Source organism: Lepisosteus platostomus, chromosome 14 (genome assembly GCF_059453375.1).
Source record: "Lepisosteus platostomus isolate fLepPlt1 chromosome 14, fLepPlt1.hap1, whole genome shotgun sequence".
Taxonomy (NCBI): Eukaryota; Metazoa; Chordata; class Actinopteri; order Semionotiformes; family Lepisosteidae; genus Lepisosteus; species Lepisosteus platostomus.
The window spans coordinates 671,025-693,679 of NC_142624.1; the positions used below are offsets into that span (position 1 = coordinate 671,025).

General features: G+C 50.7%; 1 protein-coding gene across 1 annotated transcript in view; it reads right to left on the reverse strand.

Moving 5' to 3' along the window:
• The window catches only part of LOC148648541 (glutamate receptor ionotropic, NMDA 2B-like), a 72,167-nt gene that overhangs the window by 26,281 nt on the left and 23,231 nt on the right, over positions 1 to 22,655 (reverse strand). Inside the window, exon 5 of the mRNA XM_088606911.1 lies at positions 17,136 to 17,687. Coding sequence (XP_088463037.1) covers positions 17,136 to 17,663 — 528 coding nt within the window. The 5' untranslated portion in view covers positions 17,664 to 17,687. The remainder of the gene's footprint in view (positions 1 to 17,135; positions 17,688 to 22,655) is intronic.

Consider the following 22,655-nt stretch of genomic DNA (forward strand, 5'->3'; position numbering starts at 1 on the left):
AGGGACTAGAAGAGTCTAGAGCCTGTGACTGGGCTGTGTGTCAGTGTGCTGGACTCCACAGGGACTAGAAGAGTCTAGAGCCTGTGACTGGGCTGTGTGTCAGTGTGCTGGACTCCACAGGGACTAGAAGAGTCTAGAGCCTGTGACTGGGCTGTGTCAGTGTGCTGGACTCCACAGGGACTACAAGAGTCTAGAGCCTGTGACTGGGCTGTGTGTCAGTGTGCTGGACTCCACAGGGACTAGAAGAGTCTAGAGCCTGTGACTGGGCTGTGTGTCAGTGTGCTGGACTCCACATGGACTAGAAGAGTCTAGAGCCTGTGACTGGGCTGTGTCAGTGTGCTGGACTCCACAGGGACTAGAAGAGTCTAGAGCCTGTGACTGGGCTGTGTCAGTGTGCTGGACTCCACAGGGACTAGAAGAGTCTAGAGCCCTGTGACTGGGCTGTGTCAGTGTGCTGGACTCCACAGGGACTAGAAGAGTCTAGAGCCCTGTGACTGGGCTGTGTATCAGTGTACTGGACTCCACAGGGACTAGAAGAGTCTAGAGCCTGTGACTGGGCTGTGTCAGTGTGCTGAACTCCACAGGGACTAGAAGAGTCTAGAGCCCTGTGACAGGGCTGTGTCAGTGTGCTGGACTCCACAGGGACTAGAAGAGTCTAGAGCCCTGTGACTGGGCTGTGTCAGTGTGCTGGACTCCACAGGGACTAGAAGAGTCTAGAGCCTGTGACTGGGCTGTGTCAGTGTGCTGGACTCCACAGGGACTAGAAGAGTCTAGAGCCCTGTGACTGGGCTGTGTCAGTGTGCTGGACTCCACAGGGACTAGAAGAGTCTAGAGCCCTGTGACTGGGCTGTGTCAGTGTGCTGGACTCCACAGGGACTAGAAGAGTCTAGAGCCCTGTGACTGGGCTGTGTACCTGAGAAACCTGTGCTTCTCAGGTTTCTCAGGTATATTTTGATAAGAATTTATCACCCCATCATCTTCTGTTATCTATTTTTCAGCTGGTTTATACAGTATATAGTATGCAGTATAACTTTGTAATGTTCTACAATCAGTTCACAAGTGTGTGTCTCAGGGAGCATGTGTGAGTTATCAGACAGCAAGAGTTATGAGATAGTGCGCAGGAGTGTGTGATATATGTGTGTGCTTAAGGCTGATGTGTCTCAGGGGATGTGAAAATCCACACAGCTCCACAAGTGCTGTGTACAGTGTGGTCCCTACCATCTGTCAGTGTGGCGCCAGCCAGCCAACCTGCATGTGAACACATCTCTGTGTGTTTGTTACTGAGGGATTCTCTGTGATCTCCCCTCTCTCACTGTGTCTCCTGTCCTGTTGTGTGTTTGTTACTGAGGGATCCTCTGTGCTCTCTTCTCTGTCGCTGTGTCTCCTGTCCTGTTGTGTGTGTTTATTGCTGAGGGATTCTCTGTGATCTCCCCTCTCTCACTGTGTCTCCTGTCCTGTTGTGTGTATTTATTACTGAGGGATCCCCAGTGATCTCCCCTCTCTCACTGTGTCTCCTGTCCTGTTGTGTGTGTTTATTGCTGAGGGATTCTCTGTGATCTCCTCTCTCTCACTGTGTCTCCTGTCCTGTTGTGTGTGTTTATTGCTGAGGGATTCTCTGTGATCTCCTCTCTCTCACTGTGTCTCCTGTCCTGCTGTGTGTGTTTATTGCTGAGAGATTCTCTGTGATCTCCTCTCTCTCACTGTGTCTCCTGTCCTGTTGTGTGTGTTTATTACTAATGGTTTTATTTGTGATCTCCTCTCTCGCAATGTGTGTGCTGTCTTTTGGCAAAAGAGGACTCAGTGTGATCACCACTGTGGCACCTGTAGAGTCAGGGAAAATGATTCAGACAATCTCTTTTGTCAGAGGAGAGACAGGGGCTGTGAGCTGTGTGTTAGTCAGAAGGCAGCCTCAGACAGTGACGAGACAGCAATGTCAGCGAGTGCGAGAGGAGAACATTGCGAGAGGGCCGCAAACACAGGGCTGGTGTAGAGTCAAGTGGACTATTAGTGCGGGTGAGTGACAGCTGGCAGAACAAGATCCACTCATTGTGCCCACTGGAGAGCCACTCGCACACAGAGAGAGGAGAGAGAGCAGGGCGGGCTTTCACAGTGAGTGACTCTCCCACTGCCAGCAGGGAGAAATAGAGACAGAGGTGCACTTCCTACTGCACTGTGACAGATACTCTGGGATTAGAGAAACATTCTTCCCGAAATTCAGAAATCTAATCCCAGAGTTCCCACACCTGCCAAAACCACAACAGGTCCCAATCCTACTGGGAGAGGGAGGAGGGAACTCAGTTGATCTGGCAGCCCAGTATGTGATCTCCTGTCACAGCCTGAGGAACAGTGAGTCCGTCTCCCAATAATGCTCCAGCTGCCTACAGTATGTCAATATTATATAATATGTCTTTGTTGTAAATGTCTGTAACATGTCTGTAGATTTTATTTTACTTCTATTTTTTGTTTTGTTCTATGTTAATTTTATTATTTTTATTTGTTTTGGCAACACTGATTGTACCCATCGGTCATGCTAATAAAGCACCTTGAATTGAATTGAATTGAAATTGACTCTCTCTGTGCTGTATTGAAGCCCACCCTGCTCTCTCTCCTCTCTGTGTGCAGAGTGACTCTCTCTGTCTCAGTGCTGTATTAAAGCCCACCCTGCTCTCTCTCCTCTCTGTGTGCAGGGTGACTCTCTCTGTCTCAGTGCTGTATTAAAGCCCACCCTGCTCTCTCTCCTCTCTGTGTGCAGAGTGACTCTCTCTGTCTCAGTGCTGTATTAAAGCCCACCCTGCTCTCTCTCCTCTCTGTGTGCAGAGTGACTCTCTCTGTCTCTGTGCTGTATTGAAGCCCACCCTGCTCTCTCTCCTCTCTGTGTGCAGAGTGACTCTCTCTGTCTCAGTGCTGTATTAAAGCCCACCCTGCTCTCTCTCCTCTCTGTGTGCAGAGTGACTCTCTCTGTCTCAGTGCTGTATTAAAGCCCACCCTGCTCTCTCTCCTCTCTGTGTGCAGGGTGACTCTCTCTGTCTCAGTGCTGTATTAAAGCCCACCCTGCTCTCTCTCCTCTCTGTGTGCAGAGTGACTCTCTCTGTCTCAGTGCTGTATTAAAGCCCACCCTGCTCTCTCTCCTCTCTGTGTGCAGGGTGACTCTCTCTGTCTCAGTGCTGTATTAAAGCCCACCCTGCTCTCTCTCCTCTCTGTGTGCAGAGTGACTCTCTCTGTCTCAGTGCTGTATTAAAGCCCACCCTGCTCTCTCTCCTCTCTGTGTGCAGGGTGACTCTCTCTGTCTCAGTGCTGTATTGAAGCCCACCCTGCTCTCTCTCCTCTCTGTGTGCAGAGTGACTCTCTCTGTCTCAGTGCTGTATTAAAGCCCACCCTGCTCTCTCTCCTCTCTGTGTGCAGAGTGACTCTCTCTGTCTCTGTGCTGTATTGAAGCCCACCCTGCTCTCTCTCCTCTCTGTGTGCAGAGTGACTCTCTCTGTCTCAGTGCTGTATTAAAGCCCACCCTGCTCTCTCTCCTCTCTGTGTGCAGAGTGACTCTCTCTGTCTCTGTGCTGTATTGAAGCCCACCCTGCTCTCTCTCCTCTCTGTGTGCAGAGTGACTCTCTCTGTCTCTCTGTGCCCACTGGCGGAGCACGAGCATGAGCTCGAGATGGAGAGAAAGTGGCAGGAGGAGGGTATCAGCTGCACAGACTGGTACAGTGCCCTGTGGGGGGAGTTGTTTCGATTGGGAGGGGGAGACAGAGCCGTGTGACTGGTGCACGGGGCCTGGCGCCCACATGGTTCCACTGGCCTCGCACGAATTGCTACTGACCTGTGCAGAACTGCTGCTCCAGGTGCACGACTGCACCTTCTGCACACTGGGGCGACACGGTTATTTTAGCGCACTGTGTCAAAGTTGATGTCTAGTGACAGTCGTCTGCGCTGCGCTTCCTGAAGAGCGATGCTGACAGGCTGTATTGTGGTTATACGGTAGATTAATAGAGAACACAGCAGCTGCTTTTCAGCAAGGACAAGAAGTGGGTCTGTGATCTGAATGCAACTGAACACTGTCAGGCTGCTACACAGTGGCGTTATCAGACTGAAGTGCATCCAGCCTCAGGGCAGGACCTGAGCTCTCACCTCCACCACTTACAGGGGAAATTCACAGACCACCGGAGGAACCCAGAGCTACCTGAGAAACCCCAGGCAGGCACGGCACACATGCAAACTCCACACAGAACAGGCCGAACAACCCGCAGAGGCAGTGAGGCCTTGAGCCAGTGTGCCCACTGCCCTCAATAATCATCACACACAACAGGACAGGAGACACAGTGTGCCCACTGCCCTCAATAATCATCACACACAACAGGACAGGAGACACAGTGTGCCCACTGCCCTCAATAATCATCACACACAACAGGACAGGAGACACAGTGTGCCCACTGCCCTCAATAATCATCACACACAACAGGACAGGAGACACAGTGTGCCCACTGCCCTCAATAATCTCATATCCCTCAGTAATAATCACACACAACAGGACAGGAGACACAGTGTGCCCACTGCCCTCAATAATCATCACACCCAACAGAACAGGAGACACAGTGTGCCCACTGCCCTCAATAATCTCATATCCCTCAGTAATAATCACACACAACAGTACAGGAGACACAGTGTGCACTGCCCTCAATAATCTCATATCCCTCAGTAATAATCACACACAACAGGACAGGAGACACAGTGTGCCCACTGCCCTCAATAATCTCATATCCCTCAGTAATAATCACACACAACAGTACAGGAGACACAGTGTGCACTGCCCTCAATAATCTCATATCCCTCAGTAATAATCACACACAACAGGACAGGAGACACAGTGTGCCCACTGCCCTCAATAATCTCATATCCCTCAGTAATAATCACACAACAGGACAGGAGACACAGTGTGCACTGCCCTCAATAATCTCATATACCTCAGTAATAATCACACACAACAGGACAGGAGACACAGTGTGCCCACTGCCCTCAATAATCTCATATCCCTCAGTAATAATCACACACAACAGTACAGGAGACACAGTGTGCACTGCCATCAATAATCTCATATCCCTCAGTAATAATCACACAACAGTACAGGAGACACAGTGTGCACTGCCCTCAATAATCTCATATCCCTCAGTAATAATCACACACAACAGGACAGGAGACACAGTGTGCACTGCCTCAATAATCTCATATCCCTCAGTAATAATCACACAACAGGACAGGAGACACAGTGTGCCCACTACCCTCAATAATCTCATATCCCTCAGTAATAATCACACAACAGGACAGGAGACACAGTGAGAGAGAGGAGATCACAGAGGATTCCTCAGTAATAGATACACACACAGCAGGACAGGAGACACGGTGAGAGAGAGGAGATCACAGAGGATCAGAGAGTGGTGGACACAAGTTTCTTGCTGACTTCAGCTCCTGCTCTGATCAAACACAGAGGATGCCTTCTCGAATAAATTAGTCCTACATTTCAGATGATCAAATAATTGCAGTTGACCTTTATTCATGGCAGCTTTTAATTAACATTCCTCACCTTCTCTCTCTGATTAAATATTTGGCTAATCCGACGGGGTTTCGGAGACTCTGTCCCCTGGGATTGTCTGCGATCCCAAACATTGTGAGACTGCACTGCTCCGAAGGGCTCTGCCTGTGCAGCGCTGCCCAGCTCCTGCTCTGGGGATACAGCCCAGCTGAGCTGTCCCAGCGTGGGGTCATGGGGCTCACAGCTCCCTCTGTGACAGACACACACACAGCAGGACAGAGGACACAGCGACAGAGAGGAGAGCACAGAGAATCCCTCAGTAACAAACACACAACAGGACAGGAGACACAGTGAGAGAGGGGAGATCACAGAGAATCCCTCAGTAACAATCACACAACAGGACAGGAGACACAGTGAGAGAGGGGAGATCACAGAGACTCCTGGTAATAGACACACAGCACAGGGGAGACAGGAGACTGACGAGAACAGAGCAGAGGGCACACTGCAGAAGCCATGGCTCAGGAATAAATGCACCTTTTGAGACTCTTCTCCAGCAACGTGTGTCAGTGGAAATGAATGTACCTCCCTCTCGCCCGGAGCAGTGTATCTGTCAGGCAGCAGGATTGAACAACCTGCTGAGCCATCGCTACAGCCTGCCAGCACCCACTTCACCCCTCGAACAGCCAGAGCACTTCACCTGGAGGGTCAGCACCCCACTCTCACTGACAGCACCCCAGGATCGATAGTGACCAGCGGTCAGACACCAGGCTCGGCACCCCACACTCACTGACAGCACCCCCAGTCTCACTGACAGCACCCCGGGATCAATAGTGACCAGCGGTCAGACACGAGGGTCAGCACCCCATTCTCACTAACAGCACCCCAGGATCGATAGTGACCAGCGGTCAGACACCAGGCTCAGCACCCCACTCTCACTGACAGCACCCCCAGTCTCACTGACAGCACCCCGGGATCAATAGTGACCAGCGGTCAGACATGAGGGTCAGCACCCCACTCTCACTGACAGCACCCCGGGATCGATAGTGACCAGCGTTCAGACATCAGGGTCAGCACCCCACTCTCACTGACAGCACCCCCACTCTCACTGACAGCTTCAGTGACCATGTTGTCCATTCTGAGACGATGGAACATCAACACCTGCTGGTCAAACACCAGCACTTACAGCAACATGCTGGTTTTCCTTGGAGGCCTCCCGCCCCAGGGCTGACCAGGGCTGACCAGGGCTGACCAGGCCCAGCCTGCTGACCATGCTGCCATGTGCCAGTGTCCACTCCAGGCCTGAGAGAGCGAGCGGAGACAGAGACGTGCGCCAACACGGTCAGCTGTGTCCACACTCAGAGCCCCACACGGCCCACAGCGCAGCGCCGACACTGGGAGGACTCGTGATCGCTGGGGGGCGCTGTCCCGGACTGCTCCGGCGGGCGGAGGGCCAGCCACGGGAAGAGCTCGGACCGCCCCTCGGCATCTTCACAGCTCCGTGGCCAGGTAAACGAGCTCCCTCAGCACAACACCAGGCACGCAGCGGAGCAGACACTAACACAGCAGCCCAGAGTGCAGTGAAACGGGGAGTGCAGTCCCAGCTGGGGCTCGATTCGCCGGCTCTCTCTCCCTGCTCCTCCCTTGATCTCTTTCCCAGTCCTCCGTCTCCACGCTGCTCCAGCGGCGGAGCAGAGACACAGGCAGAGCCAGCGCGAGGGAGCGGGGGAGGCAGCAGTGAGTCACTGCGCTGTCAGGGCCTCAGTGTCCCGGTGTCAGCACAGCCCAGCCCCCGACTGCTCCCTGCTGCTCCTGGCTCTGTCTGTCTCTGCTGCTCCTGTCTCTCTCCCTGGCTCTGTCTGTCTCTGCTGCTCCTGTCTCTCTCCCTGGCTCTGTCTGTCTCTGCTGCTCCTGTCTCTCTCCCTGGCTCTGTCTGTCTCTGCTCCTGTCTCTGTCTCTCTCTCCCTGGCTCTGTCTGTCTCTGCTGCTCCTGTCTCTCTCCCTGGCTCTGTCTGTCTCTGCTGCTCCTGTCTCTCTCCCTGGCTCTGTCTGTCTCTGCTCCTGTCTCTGTCTCTCTCTCCCTGGCTCTGTCTGTCTCTGCTGCTCCTGTCTCTCTCCCTGGCTCTGTCTGTCTCTGCTGCTCCTGTCTCTCTCCCTGGCTCTCCCTGTCTCTGTTCTCTGTCAGCCCGGCATGAGCAAGTGAGACCGTGACACAGAGCGCGAGAGAGGAGAGGAAGGCAGGAGGATGACGAGGAAGGGGAGAGGAGTAAGAGCAGGTCAGCAGGCTGTCAGTCACAGTGTGCAGGGAGAGAGGGACAGAAGGCAACAGGCTGACAGAGGGAGTCACTGGTGACACATGGAGAGATAGAGGTCATCACCCTGCTTGTCACATACATCACTGACAGCTGACCCCTCTCTCAGTGCAGTGTTCATGTACTGGAGTGTCCAGTCAGTGTGTCTGTATTAACCCCTCTCTCTCTCAGTGCAGTGTTCATGTACTGGAGTGTCCAGTCAGTGTGTCTGTATGAACCCCTCTCTCTCTCAGTGCAGTGTTCATGTACTGGAGTGTCCAGTCAGTGTGTGTGTATGAACCCCTCTCTCTCTCAGTGCAGTGTTCATGTACTGGAGTGTCCAGTCAGTGTGTCTGTATGAACCCCTCTCTCTCTCAGTGCAGTGTTCATGTACTGGAGTGTCCAGTCAGTGTGTCTGTATTAACCCCTCTCTCTCTCAGTGCAGTGTTCATGTACTGGAGTGTCCAGTCAGTGTGTCTGTATGAACCCCTCTCTCTCTCAGTGCAGTGTTCATGTACTGGAGTGTCCAGTCAGTGTGTGTGTATGAACCCCTCTCTCTCTCAGTGCAGTGTTCATGTACTGGAGTGTCCAGTCAGTGTGTCTGTATGAACCCCTCTCTCTCTCAGTGCAGTGTTCATGTACTGGAGTGTCCAGTCAGTGTGTCTGTATGAACCCCTCTCTCTCTCAGTGCAGTGTTCATGTACTGGAGTGTCCAGTCAGTGTGTCTGTATGAACCCCTCTCTCTCTCAGTGCAGTGTTCATGTACTGGAGTGTCCAGTCAGTGTGTCTGTATGAACCCCTCTCTCTCAGTGCAGTGTTCATGTACTGGAGTGTCCAGTCAGTGTGTCTGTATGAACCCCTCTCTCTCTCAGTGCAGTGTTCATGTACTGGAGTGTCCAGTCAGTGTGTCTGTATTAACCCCTCTCTCTCTCAGTGCAGTGTTCATGTACTGGAGTGTCCAGTCAGTGTGTCTGTATGAACCCCTCTCTCTCTCAGTGCAGTGTTCATGTACTGGAGTGTCCAGTCAGTGTGTCTGTATGAACCCCTCTCTCTCTCTCAGTGCAGTGTTCATGTACTGGAGTGTCCAGTCAGTGTGTGTGTATTAACCCCTCTCTCTCAGTGCAGTGTTCATGTACTGGAGTGTCCAGTCAGTGTGTCTGTATGAACCCCTCTCTCTCTCAGTGCAGTGTTCATGTACTGGAGTGTCCAGTCAGTGTGTCTGTATTAACCCCTCTCTCTCTCTCAGTGCAGTGTTCATGTACTGGAGTGTCCAGTCAGTGTGTCTGTATGAACCCCTCTCTCTCTCAGTGCAGTGTTCATGTACTGGAGTGTCCAGTCAGTGTGTCTGTATGAACCCCTCTCTCTCTCAGTGCAGTGTTAATGTACTGGAGTGTCCAGTCAGTGTGTCTGTATGAACCCCTCTCTCTCTCTCAGTGCAGTGTTAATGTACTGGAGTGTCCAGTCAGTGTGTCTGAATGAACCCCTCTCTCTCTCTCAGTGCAGTGTTCATGTACTGGAGTGTCCAGTCAGTGTGTGTGTATGAACCCCTCTCTCTCTCAGTGCAGTGTTCATGTACTGGAGTGTCCAGTCAGTGTGTCTGTATTAACCCCTCTCTCTCTCAGTGCAGTGTTCATGTACTGGAGTGTCCAGTCAGTGTGTGTGTATGAATCCCTCTCTCTCTCAGTGCAGTGTTCATGTACTGGAGTGTCCAGTCAGTGTGTCTGTATTAACCCCTCTCTCTCTCAGTGCAGTGTTCATGTACTGGAGTGTCCAGTCAGTGTGTCTGTATGAACCCCTCTCTCTCTCAGTGCAGTGTTAATGTACTGGAGTGTCCAGTCAGTGTGTCTGTATGAACCCCTCTCTCTCTCTCAGTGCAGTGTTAATGTACTGGAGTGTCCAGTCAGTGTGTCTGTATGAACCCCTCTCTCTCTCTCAGTGCAGTGTTCATGTACTGGAGTGTCCAGTCAGCGTGTCTGTATGAACCCCTCTCTCTCTCAGTGCAGTGTTCATGTACTGGAGTGTCCAGTCAGTGTGTCTGTATGAACCCCTCTCTCTCTCAGTGCAGTGTTCATGTACTGGAGTGTCCAGTCAGTGTGTCTGTATGAACCCCTCTCTCTCTCAGTGCAGTGCTCATGTACTCCAGTGGAGTGTGTCTAGAGTCAGGGAATCCAGGGCAGTTTTCTGTGTTCCTAAACCTAACACTCTGGTGATGTCTGAATACCATTGTGCTCTGGAATGCCTTGGCTTTGATGTGTGGTGTATGAAAGGAGTCCCCCTGCTGTCCCTCTGCATCAGCCCTCCTGCCCCTCCTGCCCCTCCTCTCCCTCCCTCCCCGTGATGCGAACAGCTCCGGACTGCTATCAGCTGTGCTGTCAGATTGTGGAGACAGAGAGACAAGAACTCGCTGCTCAGCTCTCAAAGAAAGAGAAAAACTGAAACAGAGGGAGAGAGAGGAATCCCTAATTCGAAGAGATGGGCTGTGTTTCCGTGGCAACTGCGTTTGCACAGTGAGGGAGTCTGCTCACAGTTGCTACACAGTGATACCGGATGCTCTGCTGGTGTGTGCTGCTACACTGTGCGTGTACCAGGAACAGTGGAGTACGCTGTGTGGACTTCACTGTGTGTGTTTCTGACTGTGAGTGCAGTAGTACATATGTATTACTACGTGAAAAATATAGTCTGTATATTACACTGTGTGTAAATTACTTTGTGTAAAGTATACTACTTGTATATTTTTATGGGTGTAATGTACAATGCGTAATTATCACTAGGTGTGTACATTATAATTGTACATCATAGTGTGTGTAAATTACAATGTGTATACTTTGTGAGTATAATACAGTGTGTATAACATAGTGTGTATAATACAGTGTGTATATTAGTGTGTATTGATTACAGCATGTGTATAATAGTGTATTTATTACAGTGTGTGTGTGTTTATTACAGTGTGTGTGTATTACAGTGTGTGTATAATACAGTGTGTTTATTACAGTGTGTGTTTATTACAGTGTGTGTGTTTATTACAGTGTGTGTATAATACAGTGTTTATTACAGTGTGTGTTTATTACAGTGTGTGTATAATACAGTGTGTGTTTATTACAGTGTGTGTGTTTATTACAGTGTGTGTATAATACAGTGTTTATTACAGTGTGTGTTTATTACAGTGTGTGTATAATACAGTGTGTATTTATTACAGTGTGTGTATAATACAGTGTTTATTACAGTGTGTGTTTATTACAGTGTGTGTATAATACAGTGTGTGTTTATTACAGTGTGTGTGTTTATTACAGTGTGTGTGTGTTTATTACAGTGTGTTTATTACAGTGTGTGTGTGTGTGTTTATTACAGTGTGTGTATAATACAGTGTTTATTACAGTGTGTGTTTATTACAGTGTGTGTATAATACAGTGTGTTTATTACAGTGTGTGTTTATTACAGTGCGTGTATAATACAGTGTTTATTACAGTGTGTATTTATTACAGTGTGTGTTTATTACAGTGTGTGTGTGTTGCAGCAAGTGGAAAGCTGTGAGTGTCGCGTGCTCGAGCTGTAGATTCTGCTCTAATTAACGAGCTCACTTTGCGATTCTAATCTGCAGTGCGTTTTCACTGGTTTAATAGAAGGATCTATCTGCTCACCTAGCAGCGTCCTCAGGGCTCTGACAAGGTGCTGCCTCCGGAGAGGGGGGTGAGAGCACAGGCGCAGTGTCTGGGGACAGAGCCCTGCTGCTGGACAGGTGGGTCCTGCTGACAGCGAGCGGAGCTGAGCACAGCTGCACGACATCTGAACCCCTCCCTCTCACAGCTCGCCCCTGCACGAGCGATCACGGAACACCCTGACACCAGGGTTAGCACCCCCACTCTCACTGACAGCGTCAGTGACCATGTTGTCCATTCTGGGACGATGGAACAGCGCCACCTGCTGGTCAAACACCAGCACTTACAGCAACCTGCTGGTTTTCCTGGGAGGCTGACCAGGGCTGACCAGGGCTGACCAGGCCCGGCCTGCTGAGCCCTGAGCTCTGGGGAGATCAGGCTGCGGGTGCTGAGGGCAGAGCACAGACCCGCCCTGCGCTGTGAAGATCACGCGTGGGCGTGCTGAGTGACTGCAGGCCAGCTGGCCGGCTCTGGACCAGGCTGGGGGCGTGGCGGGAGCGTGTGGCCGGCGTGTCCACTCCTCTCGAGCCCCAGAGCGGCGACAGGACAGGAATAGACTCCTGTGGGGAGCGGAAAATGGGCCACAGAATCAAGGGCTCTCTCTCCCCGCCTGTCTCCTTCCCCCGTCCCTCGCTCTCGCAGGGGGAGCACGGCGAGACTGCCACAACTTGAGAAACCAGGACACGGCAGACAGCAGCAGGCCCCGGTTCCTATCCCCGGTTCAAACCCGCGTCTCCACTGCATGGAGCCCAGAGGCGCAGAAGCAGGCTGCAGTCTTGCGCTGATCCCTTATGAAAAGTGGCTGAGGACAGACGCCTCTCTCCCCATCTCCCTGCGTCTGCCTCTCTCTCCCTTCATTCCTCCCCTCTCCCATTGTTCAGCAGAGCTGTACACAATTACAGCTTGAGCAGGCAGTCATTAGGACTGCAATTAGTACCTGACAGTAGCCAGAAAACGCACAAACTGTACTGATGAATCAGAAAAGCAAATATGCTTAATATTGTTTAAATTCCAAATCTGCTCAAAATGACAAGCTTGAAATCTCCAACACCTGGTGCTGTCTTCTGTACAAGAGCCGGCAGCTGGGAGCAAAACCTGGACTGGATCACACTGCTGTGTACTGGGAGTCAGATTAGAACTAGTTTCTCTCCTTCTTCTTTTAAAAAGACAGAGTTTACCGAATATCTTCATTTTCAATGCCCCCAGCCATCATTTAGGGTCATCAATCACAGCACCTGATGGCAACATCCTGCAGAAAAAGAGGAACTGTGACTGCCCGTGTCTCGTTCACTCTGGGGGCTCAGGGAGAGGGAGGGGCGCAGAGGGAGTAATGATGCTGACAGCACCCCTGACCAGTAAACAGAACCAGCAACGCAACTGTACTGTACTGACCTGAATCAGCATCTGTATTAACCCCTCTCTCTCAGTGCAGTGTTCATGTACTGGAATGTCCAGTCAGTGTGTCTGTATGAACCCCTCTCTCTCTCAGTGCAGTGTTCATGTACTGGAGTGTCCAGTCAGTGTGTCTGTATGAACCCCTCTCTCTCTCAGTGCAGTGTTCATGTACTGGAGTGTCCAGTCAGTGTGTCTGTATGAACCCCTCTCTCTCTCAGTGCAGTGTTCATGTACTGGAGTGTCCAGTCAGTGTGTCTGTATGAACCCCTCTCTCTCTCAGTGCAGTACTAACATACTGTAACCCCATTCAAATCCCCTCCTCCTCTCTCTTCCTTCTTCTCTCCTATCTCTGTAACCTGAACATCCACTCCAGGACACATAAATACACACGGTGTATATATAACTATGCAAGTGCGGTTGCCATAGAAACTGCAGCAGTTCTATCTGGTTTTGTGTGGGGTGGATAATTGTGAGAGAAATGGAGGTCTCTCTCTCTCTGTCTCCCTCTTTCTCTCTTTCTCCATCGTTTTTCTCTCTTGTCTTTTGTTGATATTCCTTCCATTTCTCTCTTTCATTCTCCATTGATAAGTTGTATGGTTCTGCACCCCAGGGCCTTGTGGGATATCACCATGGGTGCGACATCACAGAACGGCAGGCTAAGAGCTGTCAGTGAATAATAGAAGCACTGGCAGCTACAGAGGAGGCGAAAAAATGAATCAGGAGGATAGAGTAGCAGGAACAGCACAGGGTGTGCTGCTAATGTTCTAGTGCAACTGTCCATTGTGAAAGTCCAGTCAAAAGGAGGAAAGAGATCAGTACAGAAAATTAAACTGATCTAGTGATATACCAAAGTAACTACAACACACTGAACTAATATTACAGCATAGCTACATTACTTACTGTATATATTAGTTACATACCACTACTGAATGACAAAAGTGCATGGAGTCAGTGGCAGGGCCAGCAAGCATTATAGAATAATGACAGATACTTTTGTCTTTACCGAGTACAGACTACAATATCACTGTGTACTCACACCAGACCGCTGTCTTTACCGAGTACAGACTACAATATCACTGTGTCCTCACACCACAGACGCTGTCTTTACTGAGTACAGACTACAATATCACTGTGTCCTCACACCACAGACGCTGTCTTTACCGAGTACAGACTACAATATCACTGTGCACTCACACCAGACCGCTGTCTTTACTGAGTACAGACTACAATATCACTGTGTACTCACACCACAGACGCTGTCTTTACCAAGTACAGACTACAATATCACCGTGTACTCACACCACAGACGCTGTCTTTACCGAGTACAGACTACAATATCACTGTGCACTCACACCAGACCGCTGTCTTTACTGAGTACAGACTACAATATCACTGTGTACTCACACCACAGACGCTGTCTTTACCGAGTACAGACTACAATATCACTGTGTACTCACACCACAGACGCTGTCTTTACCGAGTACAGACTACAATATCACTGTGCACTCACACCAGACCGCTGTCTTTACTGAGTACAGACTACAATATCACTGTGTACTCACACCACAGACGCTGTCTTTACCGAGTACAGACTACAATATCACTGTGCACTCACACCAGACCGCTGTCTTTACCGAGTACAGACTACAATATCACTGTGCACTCACACCAGACCGCTGTCTTTACTGAGTACAGACTACAATATCACTGTGTACTCACACCACAGACGCTGTCTTTACCGAGTACAGACTACAATATCACTGTGTACTCACACCACAGACGCTGTCTTTACCGAGTACAGACTACAATATCACTGTGTACTCACACCACAGACGCTGTCTTTACCGAGTACAGACTACAATATCACTGTGCACTCACACCAGACCGCTGTCTTTACTGAGTACAGACTACAATATCACTGTGTACTCACACCACAGACGCTGTCTTTACCGAGTACAGACTACAATATCACTGTCCACTCACACCAGACCGCTGTCTTTACCGAGTACAGACTACAATATCACTGTGTACTCACACCAGACCGCTGTCTTTACTGAGTACAGACTACAATATCACTGTGTACTCACACCACAGACGCTGTCTTTACCGAGTACAGACTACAATATCACTGTGTACTCACACCACAGACGCTGTCTTTACCGAGTACAGACTACAATATCACTGTGTACTCACACCACAGACGCTGTCTTTACCGAGTACAGACTACAATATCACTGTGCACTCACACCAGACCGCTGTCTTTACTGAGTACAGACTACAATATCACTGTGTACTCACACCACAGACGCTGTCTTTACCGAGTACAGACTACAATATCACTGTGCACTCACACCAGACCGCTGTCTTTACCGAGTACAGACTACAATATCACTGTGTACTCACACCACAGACGCTGTCTTTACCGAGTACAGAATACAATATCACTGTGTACTCACACCACAGACGCTGTCTTTACCGAGTACAGACTACAATATCACTGTGCACTCACACCAGACCGCTGTCTTTACTGAGTACAGACTACAATATCACTGTGTACTCACACCACAGACGCTGTCTTTACCGAGTACAGACTACAATATCACTGTCCACTCACACCAGACCGCTGTCTTTACCGAGTACAGACTACAATATCACTGTGCACTCACACCAGACCGCTGTCTTTACTGAGTACAGACTACAATATCACTGTGTACTCACACCACAGACGCTGTCTTTACCGAGTACAGACTACAATATCACTGTGTACTCACACCACAGACGCTGTCTTTACCGAGTACAGACTACAATATCGCTGTGTACTCACACCACAGACGCTGTCTTTACCGAGTACAGACTACAATATCACTGTGCACTCACACCAGACCGCTGTCTTTACTGAGTACAGACTACAATATCACTGTGTACTCACACCACAGACGCTGTCTTTACCGAGTACAGACTACAATATCACTGTGTACTCACACCACAGACGCTGTCTTTACCGAGTACAGACTACAATATCACCGTGTACTCACACCACAGACCGCTGTCTTTATCGAGTACGGACTACAATATCACTGTGTACTCACACCACAGACGCTGTCTTTACCGAGTACAGACTACAATATCACTGTGTACTCACACCACAGACCGCTGTCTTTATCGAGTACGGACTACAATATCACTGTGTACTCACACCACAGACGCTGTCTTTACCGAGTACAGACTACAATATCACTGTGTACTCACACCACAGACGCTGTCTTTACCGAGTACAGACTACAATATCACTGTGTCCTCACACCACAGACGCTGTCTTTACCGAGTACAGACTACAATATCGCTGTGTACTCACACCAGACCGCTGTCTTTACTGAGTACAGACTACAATATCACTGTGCACTCACACCAGACCGCTGTCTTTATCGAGTACGGACTACAATATCACTGTGTACTCACACCACAGACGCTGTCTTTACCGAGTACAGACTACAATATCACTGTGTACTCACACCACAGACGCTGTCTTTACCGAGTACAGACTACAATATCACTGTGTACTCACACCACAGACGCTGTCTTTACCGAGTACAGACTACAATATCACTGTGTACTCACACCACAGATGCTGTCTTTACCGAGTAAAGACTACAATATCACTGTGTACTCACACCACAGACTGCTGTCTAGGCATTGTAGTGCTAACCAGCTCCAATGCATAACTGCTAAGCCACACTCTGAACTCATTATAACAAGAGATTTGCAAGAGCAACAGAGCGAAGAGTTGAGCAAACAGCAACTGCTGAGCAAAGAGCAACAATTTAACAGTTAAATTATTATAAATTGTTATAAAAAAGTAACTCTTCTGTCTGCAAACCAAGCTAGAAAAAAATGTCTCGCAAGATTTCCGTTTTGATTCATGCAATGCTGCCAGGACTCCCTAAGCACCACACCTCCAAAAGCATTAACTGTAGCCCTCTGTGCAAGAGCTGGTCAGCGAGATCACTGAGTCCACGCAATCACCCAATCGCGAGCCCATGTGGGGAGAGCAGAGCACCGATTAACAAGAACATTTCTCCAAGGCTTTCAGCAAACTCCCGGTCCCTTCTCCTCCCTCTGGAAACCCTATCAGCAACAACCAAGGACAGCAATATCCAGCCACACAGAATATCTCCCGACGCGGGCGAACAAACACTCCAGCTCCGTGCGCACATCCCAGCGGCTCTCAGCCCGCACAGAATGCACTGCCAAGCCAGCAGGGGGCGCTGCTCTTACCTTGGCTGCCATGATCATGGAGGAGCCGCCCCGGATGCCCAGGATGGGGATGTGTGTCTGGGCAGAGATGAAGTCCAGTATCTGGGCAATGGCCTCCTGGTCGGTGTCGTCCCCGAACACCACGCCCTGCAGCCGGTTCTTGGTCATCAGGTCGCAGATGCGCGTGATGATGCTCTTGGGGTCGGTCTCATTCATGGTGACCAGCTCCACGCTGGGGCTGATGGCCATGTGCTGGAAGTCCTCTTTCTCGCGCCCCTCGTTCAGCGACACTTCGCTAGAGTTGCCCACCAGAATCACGGCGATGCTGAGCCCCTGGGTCAGCTTGGGGACCAGCGGCTGCGGTGCCCGGCGCGAGTCGGCAGCCCCCGGGAAGAGGAGGAGGAGGAGGAAGGGGAGCACAGAGGCGGGGCTGTAACAAGTCCGGCAGCACTGAGTTCGTGTTCTGGAGGGAGTCCGTGGTGGGGCTGGGGCTGGGGCTGGGGCAGGGGCAGGGGCAGGGGACTGTGTGTCGTAGCAAAATACAGGCATGGCGAAGAGCGGTGTTGTCAATCCCTGCAGGGCGAGAAAGAGAGAAGTGTGAGGTCACAGGCCGCTGAGCAAGGGACTGTTCTGACCCGTCCCACCAATCACACTGGGAGCTGCGCAGCGGAGGTAACCTCTGTGATGCTGGATGGTGCCAGGCTGCTAGGTGGGGGTGGGGTGAAGGGACAGGAGCCCCTGTCCCACTGTGTACCCCTGAGCTCTCCTTCAGGAGTCAAACCCAGGTCCTCTCGTCAGAGAGACTGCCGACGAGGCTGCAGCTCATCCCCAAGACTCCGTAAAACAATTAAGAAGTGTCTGCTAAATGAGTAATTAATAATTACCATTAACAAAGCTGAGTCAATCTGGGATTTTGTCTTAATCACAGTGACATTGAATCACCAAGGAAAACAAACCAAGATTAGTAAATGTAGGATTAATCTGGAGCTCCCTTGGAAATTCCTCTGTGGCTGTGAACTTCAAAGAGGGGAGCTGTCCTGCGTCCTGCTGCCGGGGCCCCACACTCCTGCCGGATCACAGCCGCTCACTCGAACCCTTAACCTGCTTCATAATAGGATTCTTTTCAACTGGTCGACTGTGTTCAGCTCTTTAACATGCTCTAAGGCAGATTTTAACTACTGTAGTTCACAACATAAACTTCTGCTAAGGGAACAAAACCTGCAGATGTAACAAACCAGAGGCTTGTGGGCCAGTAAGACTGTGCCTGTCAAATGACTTCCTTACACTTAACTGCAGCTCCTGTGCTCCAGAGAACAAGGCTTCTGTGAACGGAGATTAAAGACGGGGTGAGGCAGTTACGTGGCCCACACAGACACAACCCTGAACTGTCTGACAGAGAATTTATGACTTGTGTCGTCTGGTTAAGAAAAAGAGCACAATGTCTTTTTTCACTGTCGAGTGAAGGCAGAAGCAACGCAGAAACATCTACAGAACTCTTGCTCTGCTTTTAGTCTGCCAGTTCAGTCTCTGTCTACATTTCTGTGTCTCCCTCCCTGCTTCACTCTGTTTCAACTTATCGGACTGTCCGTCTATATTCTTAAGCGGAGATCATCCTTAAAAGCAACAAAACTGGAAGCGTGCATACACACACAAAGAGAAATCAATATTTTATTAAAAGGGTGATCAGGCTGAATAATGCGCTTCATTATTGATGAGATAACCTCTCCCCAAGGATGGCTGCTAGCCCGCAATCGGCTTGGATTAGAGATACTGAGCTTGTACTCTACAAACTGCACATACTCCAGACACACACAGCTCTCACAATGACACATACATCAATCACTGTCACACACACAGCTCTCACACTTACACACAGCTCACTGTCTACACAGCTCACTGCCACACACACTTGGCTCTCTCACTGTTACACACACACAGCTCTCTCACTAACACATACAGTACATCACTGTCACACACAGCTCACTGTCACACACGGAGTTTCTCTCTAAACACATGCACACACATGGCTCTCACACTGACACACACACACGGCTCTCACACTGACACACACATGGCTCTCACACTGACACACACACACAGCTCTCACACTGACACACACGGCTCTCACACTGACACACACATGGCTCTCACACTGACACACACAGCTCTGTCCGTACTCTCACGTGACTCTTAATGAAACCTGTAAGACAGGCAGAGGGCAGAGGTCCTGTAGTCCTGTGAGGTCCAGATCTTTACAGAAGTCTGCATGCTCTCTAGCTTGCTGGTTTTCTTCAGGAGTCCAGCAGGACTTTCCCTGGGGTGTGTGAAAATCTTGAAACACTAGCACCAAAGTACGGCTCTTTTCTGCGAGAGTCGTTGCATGTCACACACACAAATGCATACACTTGCTCAGCGACACATGAGAGCAAGATTTCTCTTTTTTTTTAAAAAAGAGTCCTTTTCTGAACATCAGCTTTCAGAATGGAGACAAGAGAGATATGATAAAATCTGGGACAGGCCTGCAGAGCGATAAGCTGTTTGTTGTTTTAAATAAGACGTCTGGGAGAGAATAGCAGAATTGTGCACATTGTGTGGTATTGTGGCTCAAAAGGCAGAGGTAAAACACAGCAGGAAACTATCCATTCATCTGACAGAGCCTATCCCCTCTGGACAGCCAGGTCTGCCTGTGTCCAGTGTCTCTGGCCAGGCTGTGGTCACTGAGCCTGTCCTCTTTGGACAGCCAGGTCTGCCTGTGTCCAGTGTCTCTGGCCAGGCTGTGTCACTGAGCCTGTCCTCTCTGGACAGCCAGGTCTGCCTGTGTCCAGTGTCTCTGTCCAGGCTGTGGTCACTGAGCCCTCTCTGGACAGCGAGGTCTGCTGTGTCTCTGGCCAGGATGTCCAGGGATGGTCCCGGCCTCTCTATCCCTCTGTCTCTCTCCTTCTCTCCATCCCTGTCTCCCTCTCTCCTTCTCTTTCTCTTCTATGCTAAACGCTCAGTGACTGCAGATGTTTCTGTTCTTATTTATAGCCTCTTTCATTAACTGTGATGCAGAGAGAGAGGGAACAGAAGAGAGAGGAGGAGGAGGGAGAGAGAGAAAAGAGAGCCTGGCGATCGGATGGGGAGGGAGGATGCTTGTACACTCTCTTCCCTTCAGACATCATGTCCATCTGTCTGTCCGTCTCCTGCCCCACCCTTCCCAGCTCACTCTAGGGTGCAGACAGCGCGGGAGGGGGAGGACAGGGGTGAACACAGATGACAATAAAAGTACTGCTGCTTTAAAAGAGCTAATTGCGAGGTGGAAGTCCTCACTAATTACAGCTCTCAGTGCTCATTTTCCTCTCCGTGCGGAGGCCTCTGAGAAAGAGGTTTGTGTCTAACCAACTGCGCGAGTTTATTGCCTTGAACCTTGTTAATGACGAGTTTCAATCTGGGCTGATTCTACAGCAGAGTGCAGACCTAGCCCTCGTTAGAGCAGTTAACGACGTGCTGATCGTGTCTGACTCAGGCTGTCTTTCAACGTGAACTCCCTTGCTATTTTTAGACCCGGCTTCAGTGACATTATCTTCTCATTCTTCCCCACACTGATTTGGGAATCACGACTGACCCGCGAGCCGGGCGGGGGTCGGGGGGCGCCCCGATTCCTTCCGCGAGCCCCGGAGCAGCTCCGGGTGAGAGCTCGGAGGTCGGCCAGCCCGAAGGGTCCCGGCTCGCTCACCAAGCCGCCGGTGGGCCCGGTGGCACCAGAACGCTCCCTCCCTAGGGAAGCCCACCGCCCGGCAAACGAGCGGCGCCACGCATCATCGCGAGACCCCTGAGCGCTGGCCGGGGGCGGGTCAGAGGGACAGGCCCCCCGGCCGAGCGCGAGGAGACGGGAGCAAGACAGCGACAGGAGCTACAGCTGACTCCGAAACCGCCTCTCCTCTTCTCTCCATCAGCCACAGCTCCGTCTCCATGGCAACAATTAAAATAGGTCTGCTCGCAGTTCAATGAAACACACATCTCATTTCATTCCAGCACTGCGCAGCGCTCGGCCCACCTCGGAGACACTCCACACACGCACACACACGCGCACCGTTAGAATTAGTCATTTAGGAGACGCTTTTATCCAAAGCGACTCGCAGAGACTCAGGGGGGCCAGCTGGGGCTCTGATGACTGCTGCCGCAGAGCTTCTGTCCACACAGGGCGAGAGCCAGGGGCCTCCTGGCGATCACAGGAGCCAAACGGGCCACACTACCGCAGTCCAGTCAGGAGTGTCAGTGTGTGAATTCAGGGGCAGTGTGAGAGGAGAGGGACAGCAGTGTCTCTAGCAGTGTCTCCAGTCCAGTCAGAAGGGTGTCAGTGTGTGAATTCAGGGCCAGTGTGAGAGGAGAGGCACAGCAGTGTCTCCAGTCCATTTGGGACATACCTCACCAATTCCAGCATCTTGTTGTGCTGTGTCTTGGAGGAATGACTGACAGTAGGGATGGACACTTTGATAGAAACTCCCTACACTCTCCATGCGCTCAGGTCTTCCTGTTCTCAGTCCTCTCAGATCCCGCTGTGTCCCCAGAAGCGCACCAGTTCTTTACGATGGGGGAGAGCACTGGTGGAGCATGGCTGAGGGAGATGGAGGAGATGGTCTGGCTGTGCCCTGGATCAAGCCCTCAGATTCGGAGCTCCACTGAGTCCGTCTGTGTGTTTCCCTTCGACTCCTGCGTCTGCTCTCCCTGCGGAGCGTGATTCTGAGCATTGGGCCTCTCTGCAGCTCCTCCGCCGTCTCCCTCACGCTCCCTGACACTATCTGACGGGCCCTTTATTCTTCAGGCTTTTTGTCTTGTGCTAAAAGCCCAATAAAATATTTGAACTCGCATATTACTCACTGTGTAATCCACTCATTTAAATGGGGCTTCCAAAAATAACAAGAAAAAAACACAGAGGTTCGAAGAGATTAGCAGAACACCTGTTATTGTGAGTAATCTGTCAAAAGAGGGAGTTACTGCACCAGAGATTAACAGGGTAGATATTCACTGAGACTGACAACCAACATGGTGCACTGTCCACTCCTCTCCTCTCACACTCCCCCTGAATTCACACACTGACACTCCTGACTGGACTGGAGACACTGCTGTCCCTCTCCTCTCACACTGCCCCTGAATTCACACACTGACACTCCTGACTGGACTGGAGACACTGCTGTCCCTCTCCTCTCACACTCCCCCTGAATTCACACACTGACACTCCTGACTGGACTGAAGACACTGCTAGAGACACTGCTGTCCCTCTCCTCTCACACTGCCCCTGAATTCACACACTGACACTCCTGACTGGACTGGAGACACTGCTGTCCCTCTCCTCTCACACTACCCCTGAATTCACACACTGACACACTCCTGACTGGACTGGAGACACTGCTGGAGACACTGCTGTCCCTCTCCTCTCACACTGACACTCCTGACTGGACTGGAGACACTGCTGGAGACACTGCTGTCCCTCTCCTCACACACTGCCCCTGAATTCACACACTGACACTCCTGACTGGACTGGAGACACTGCTGTCCCTC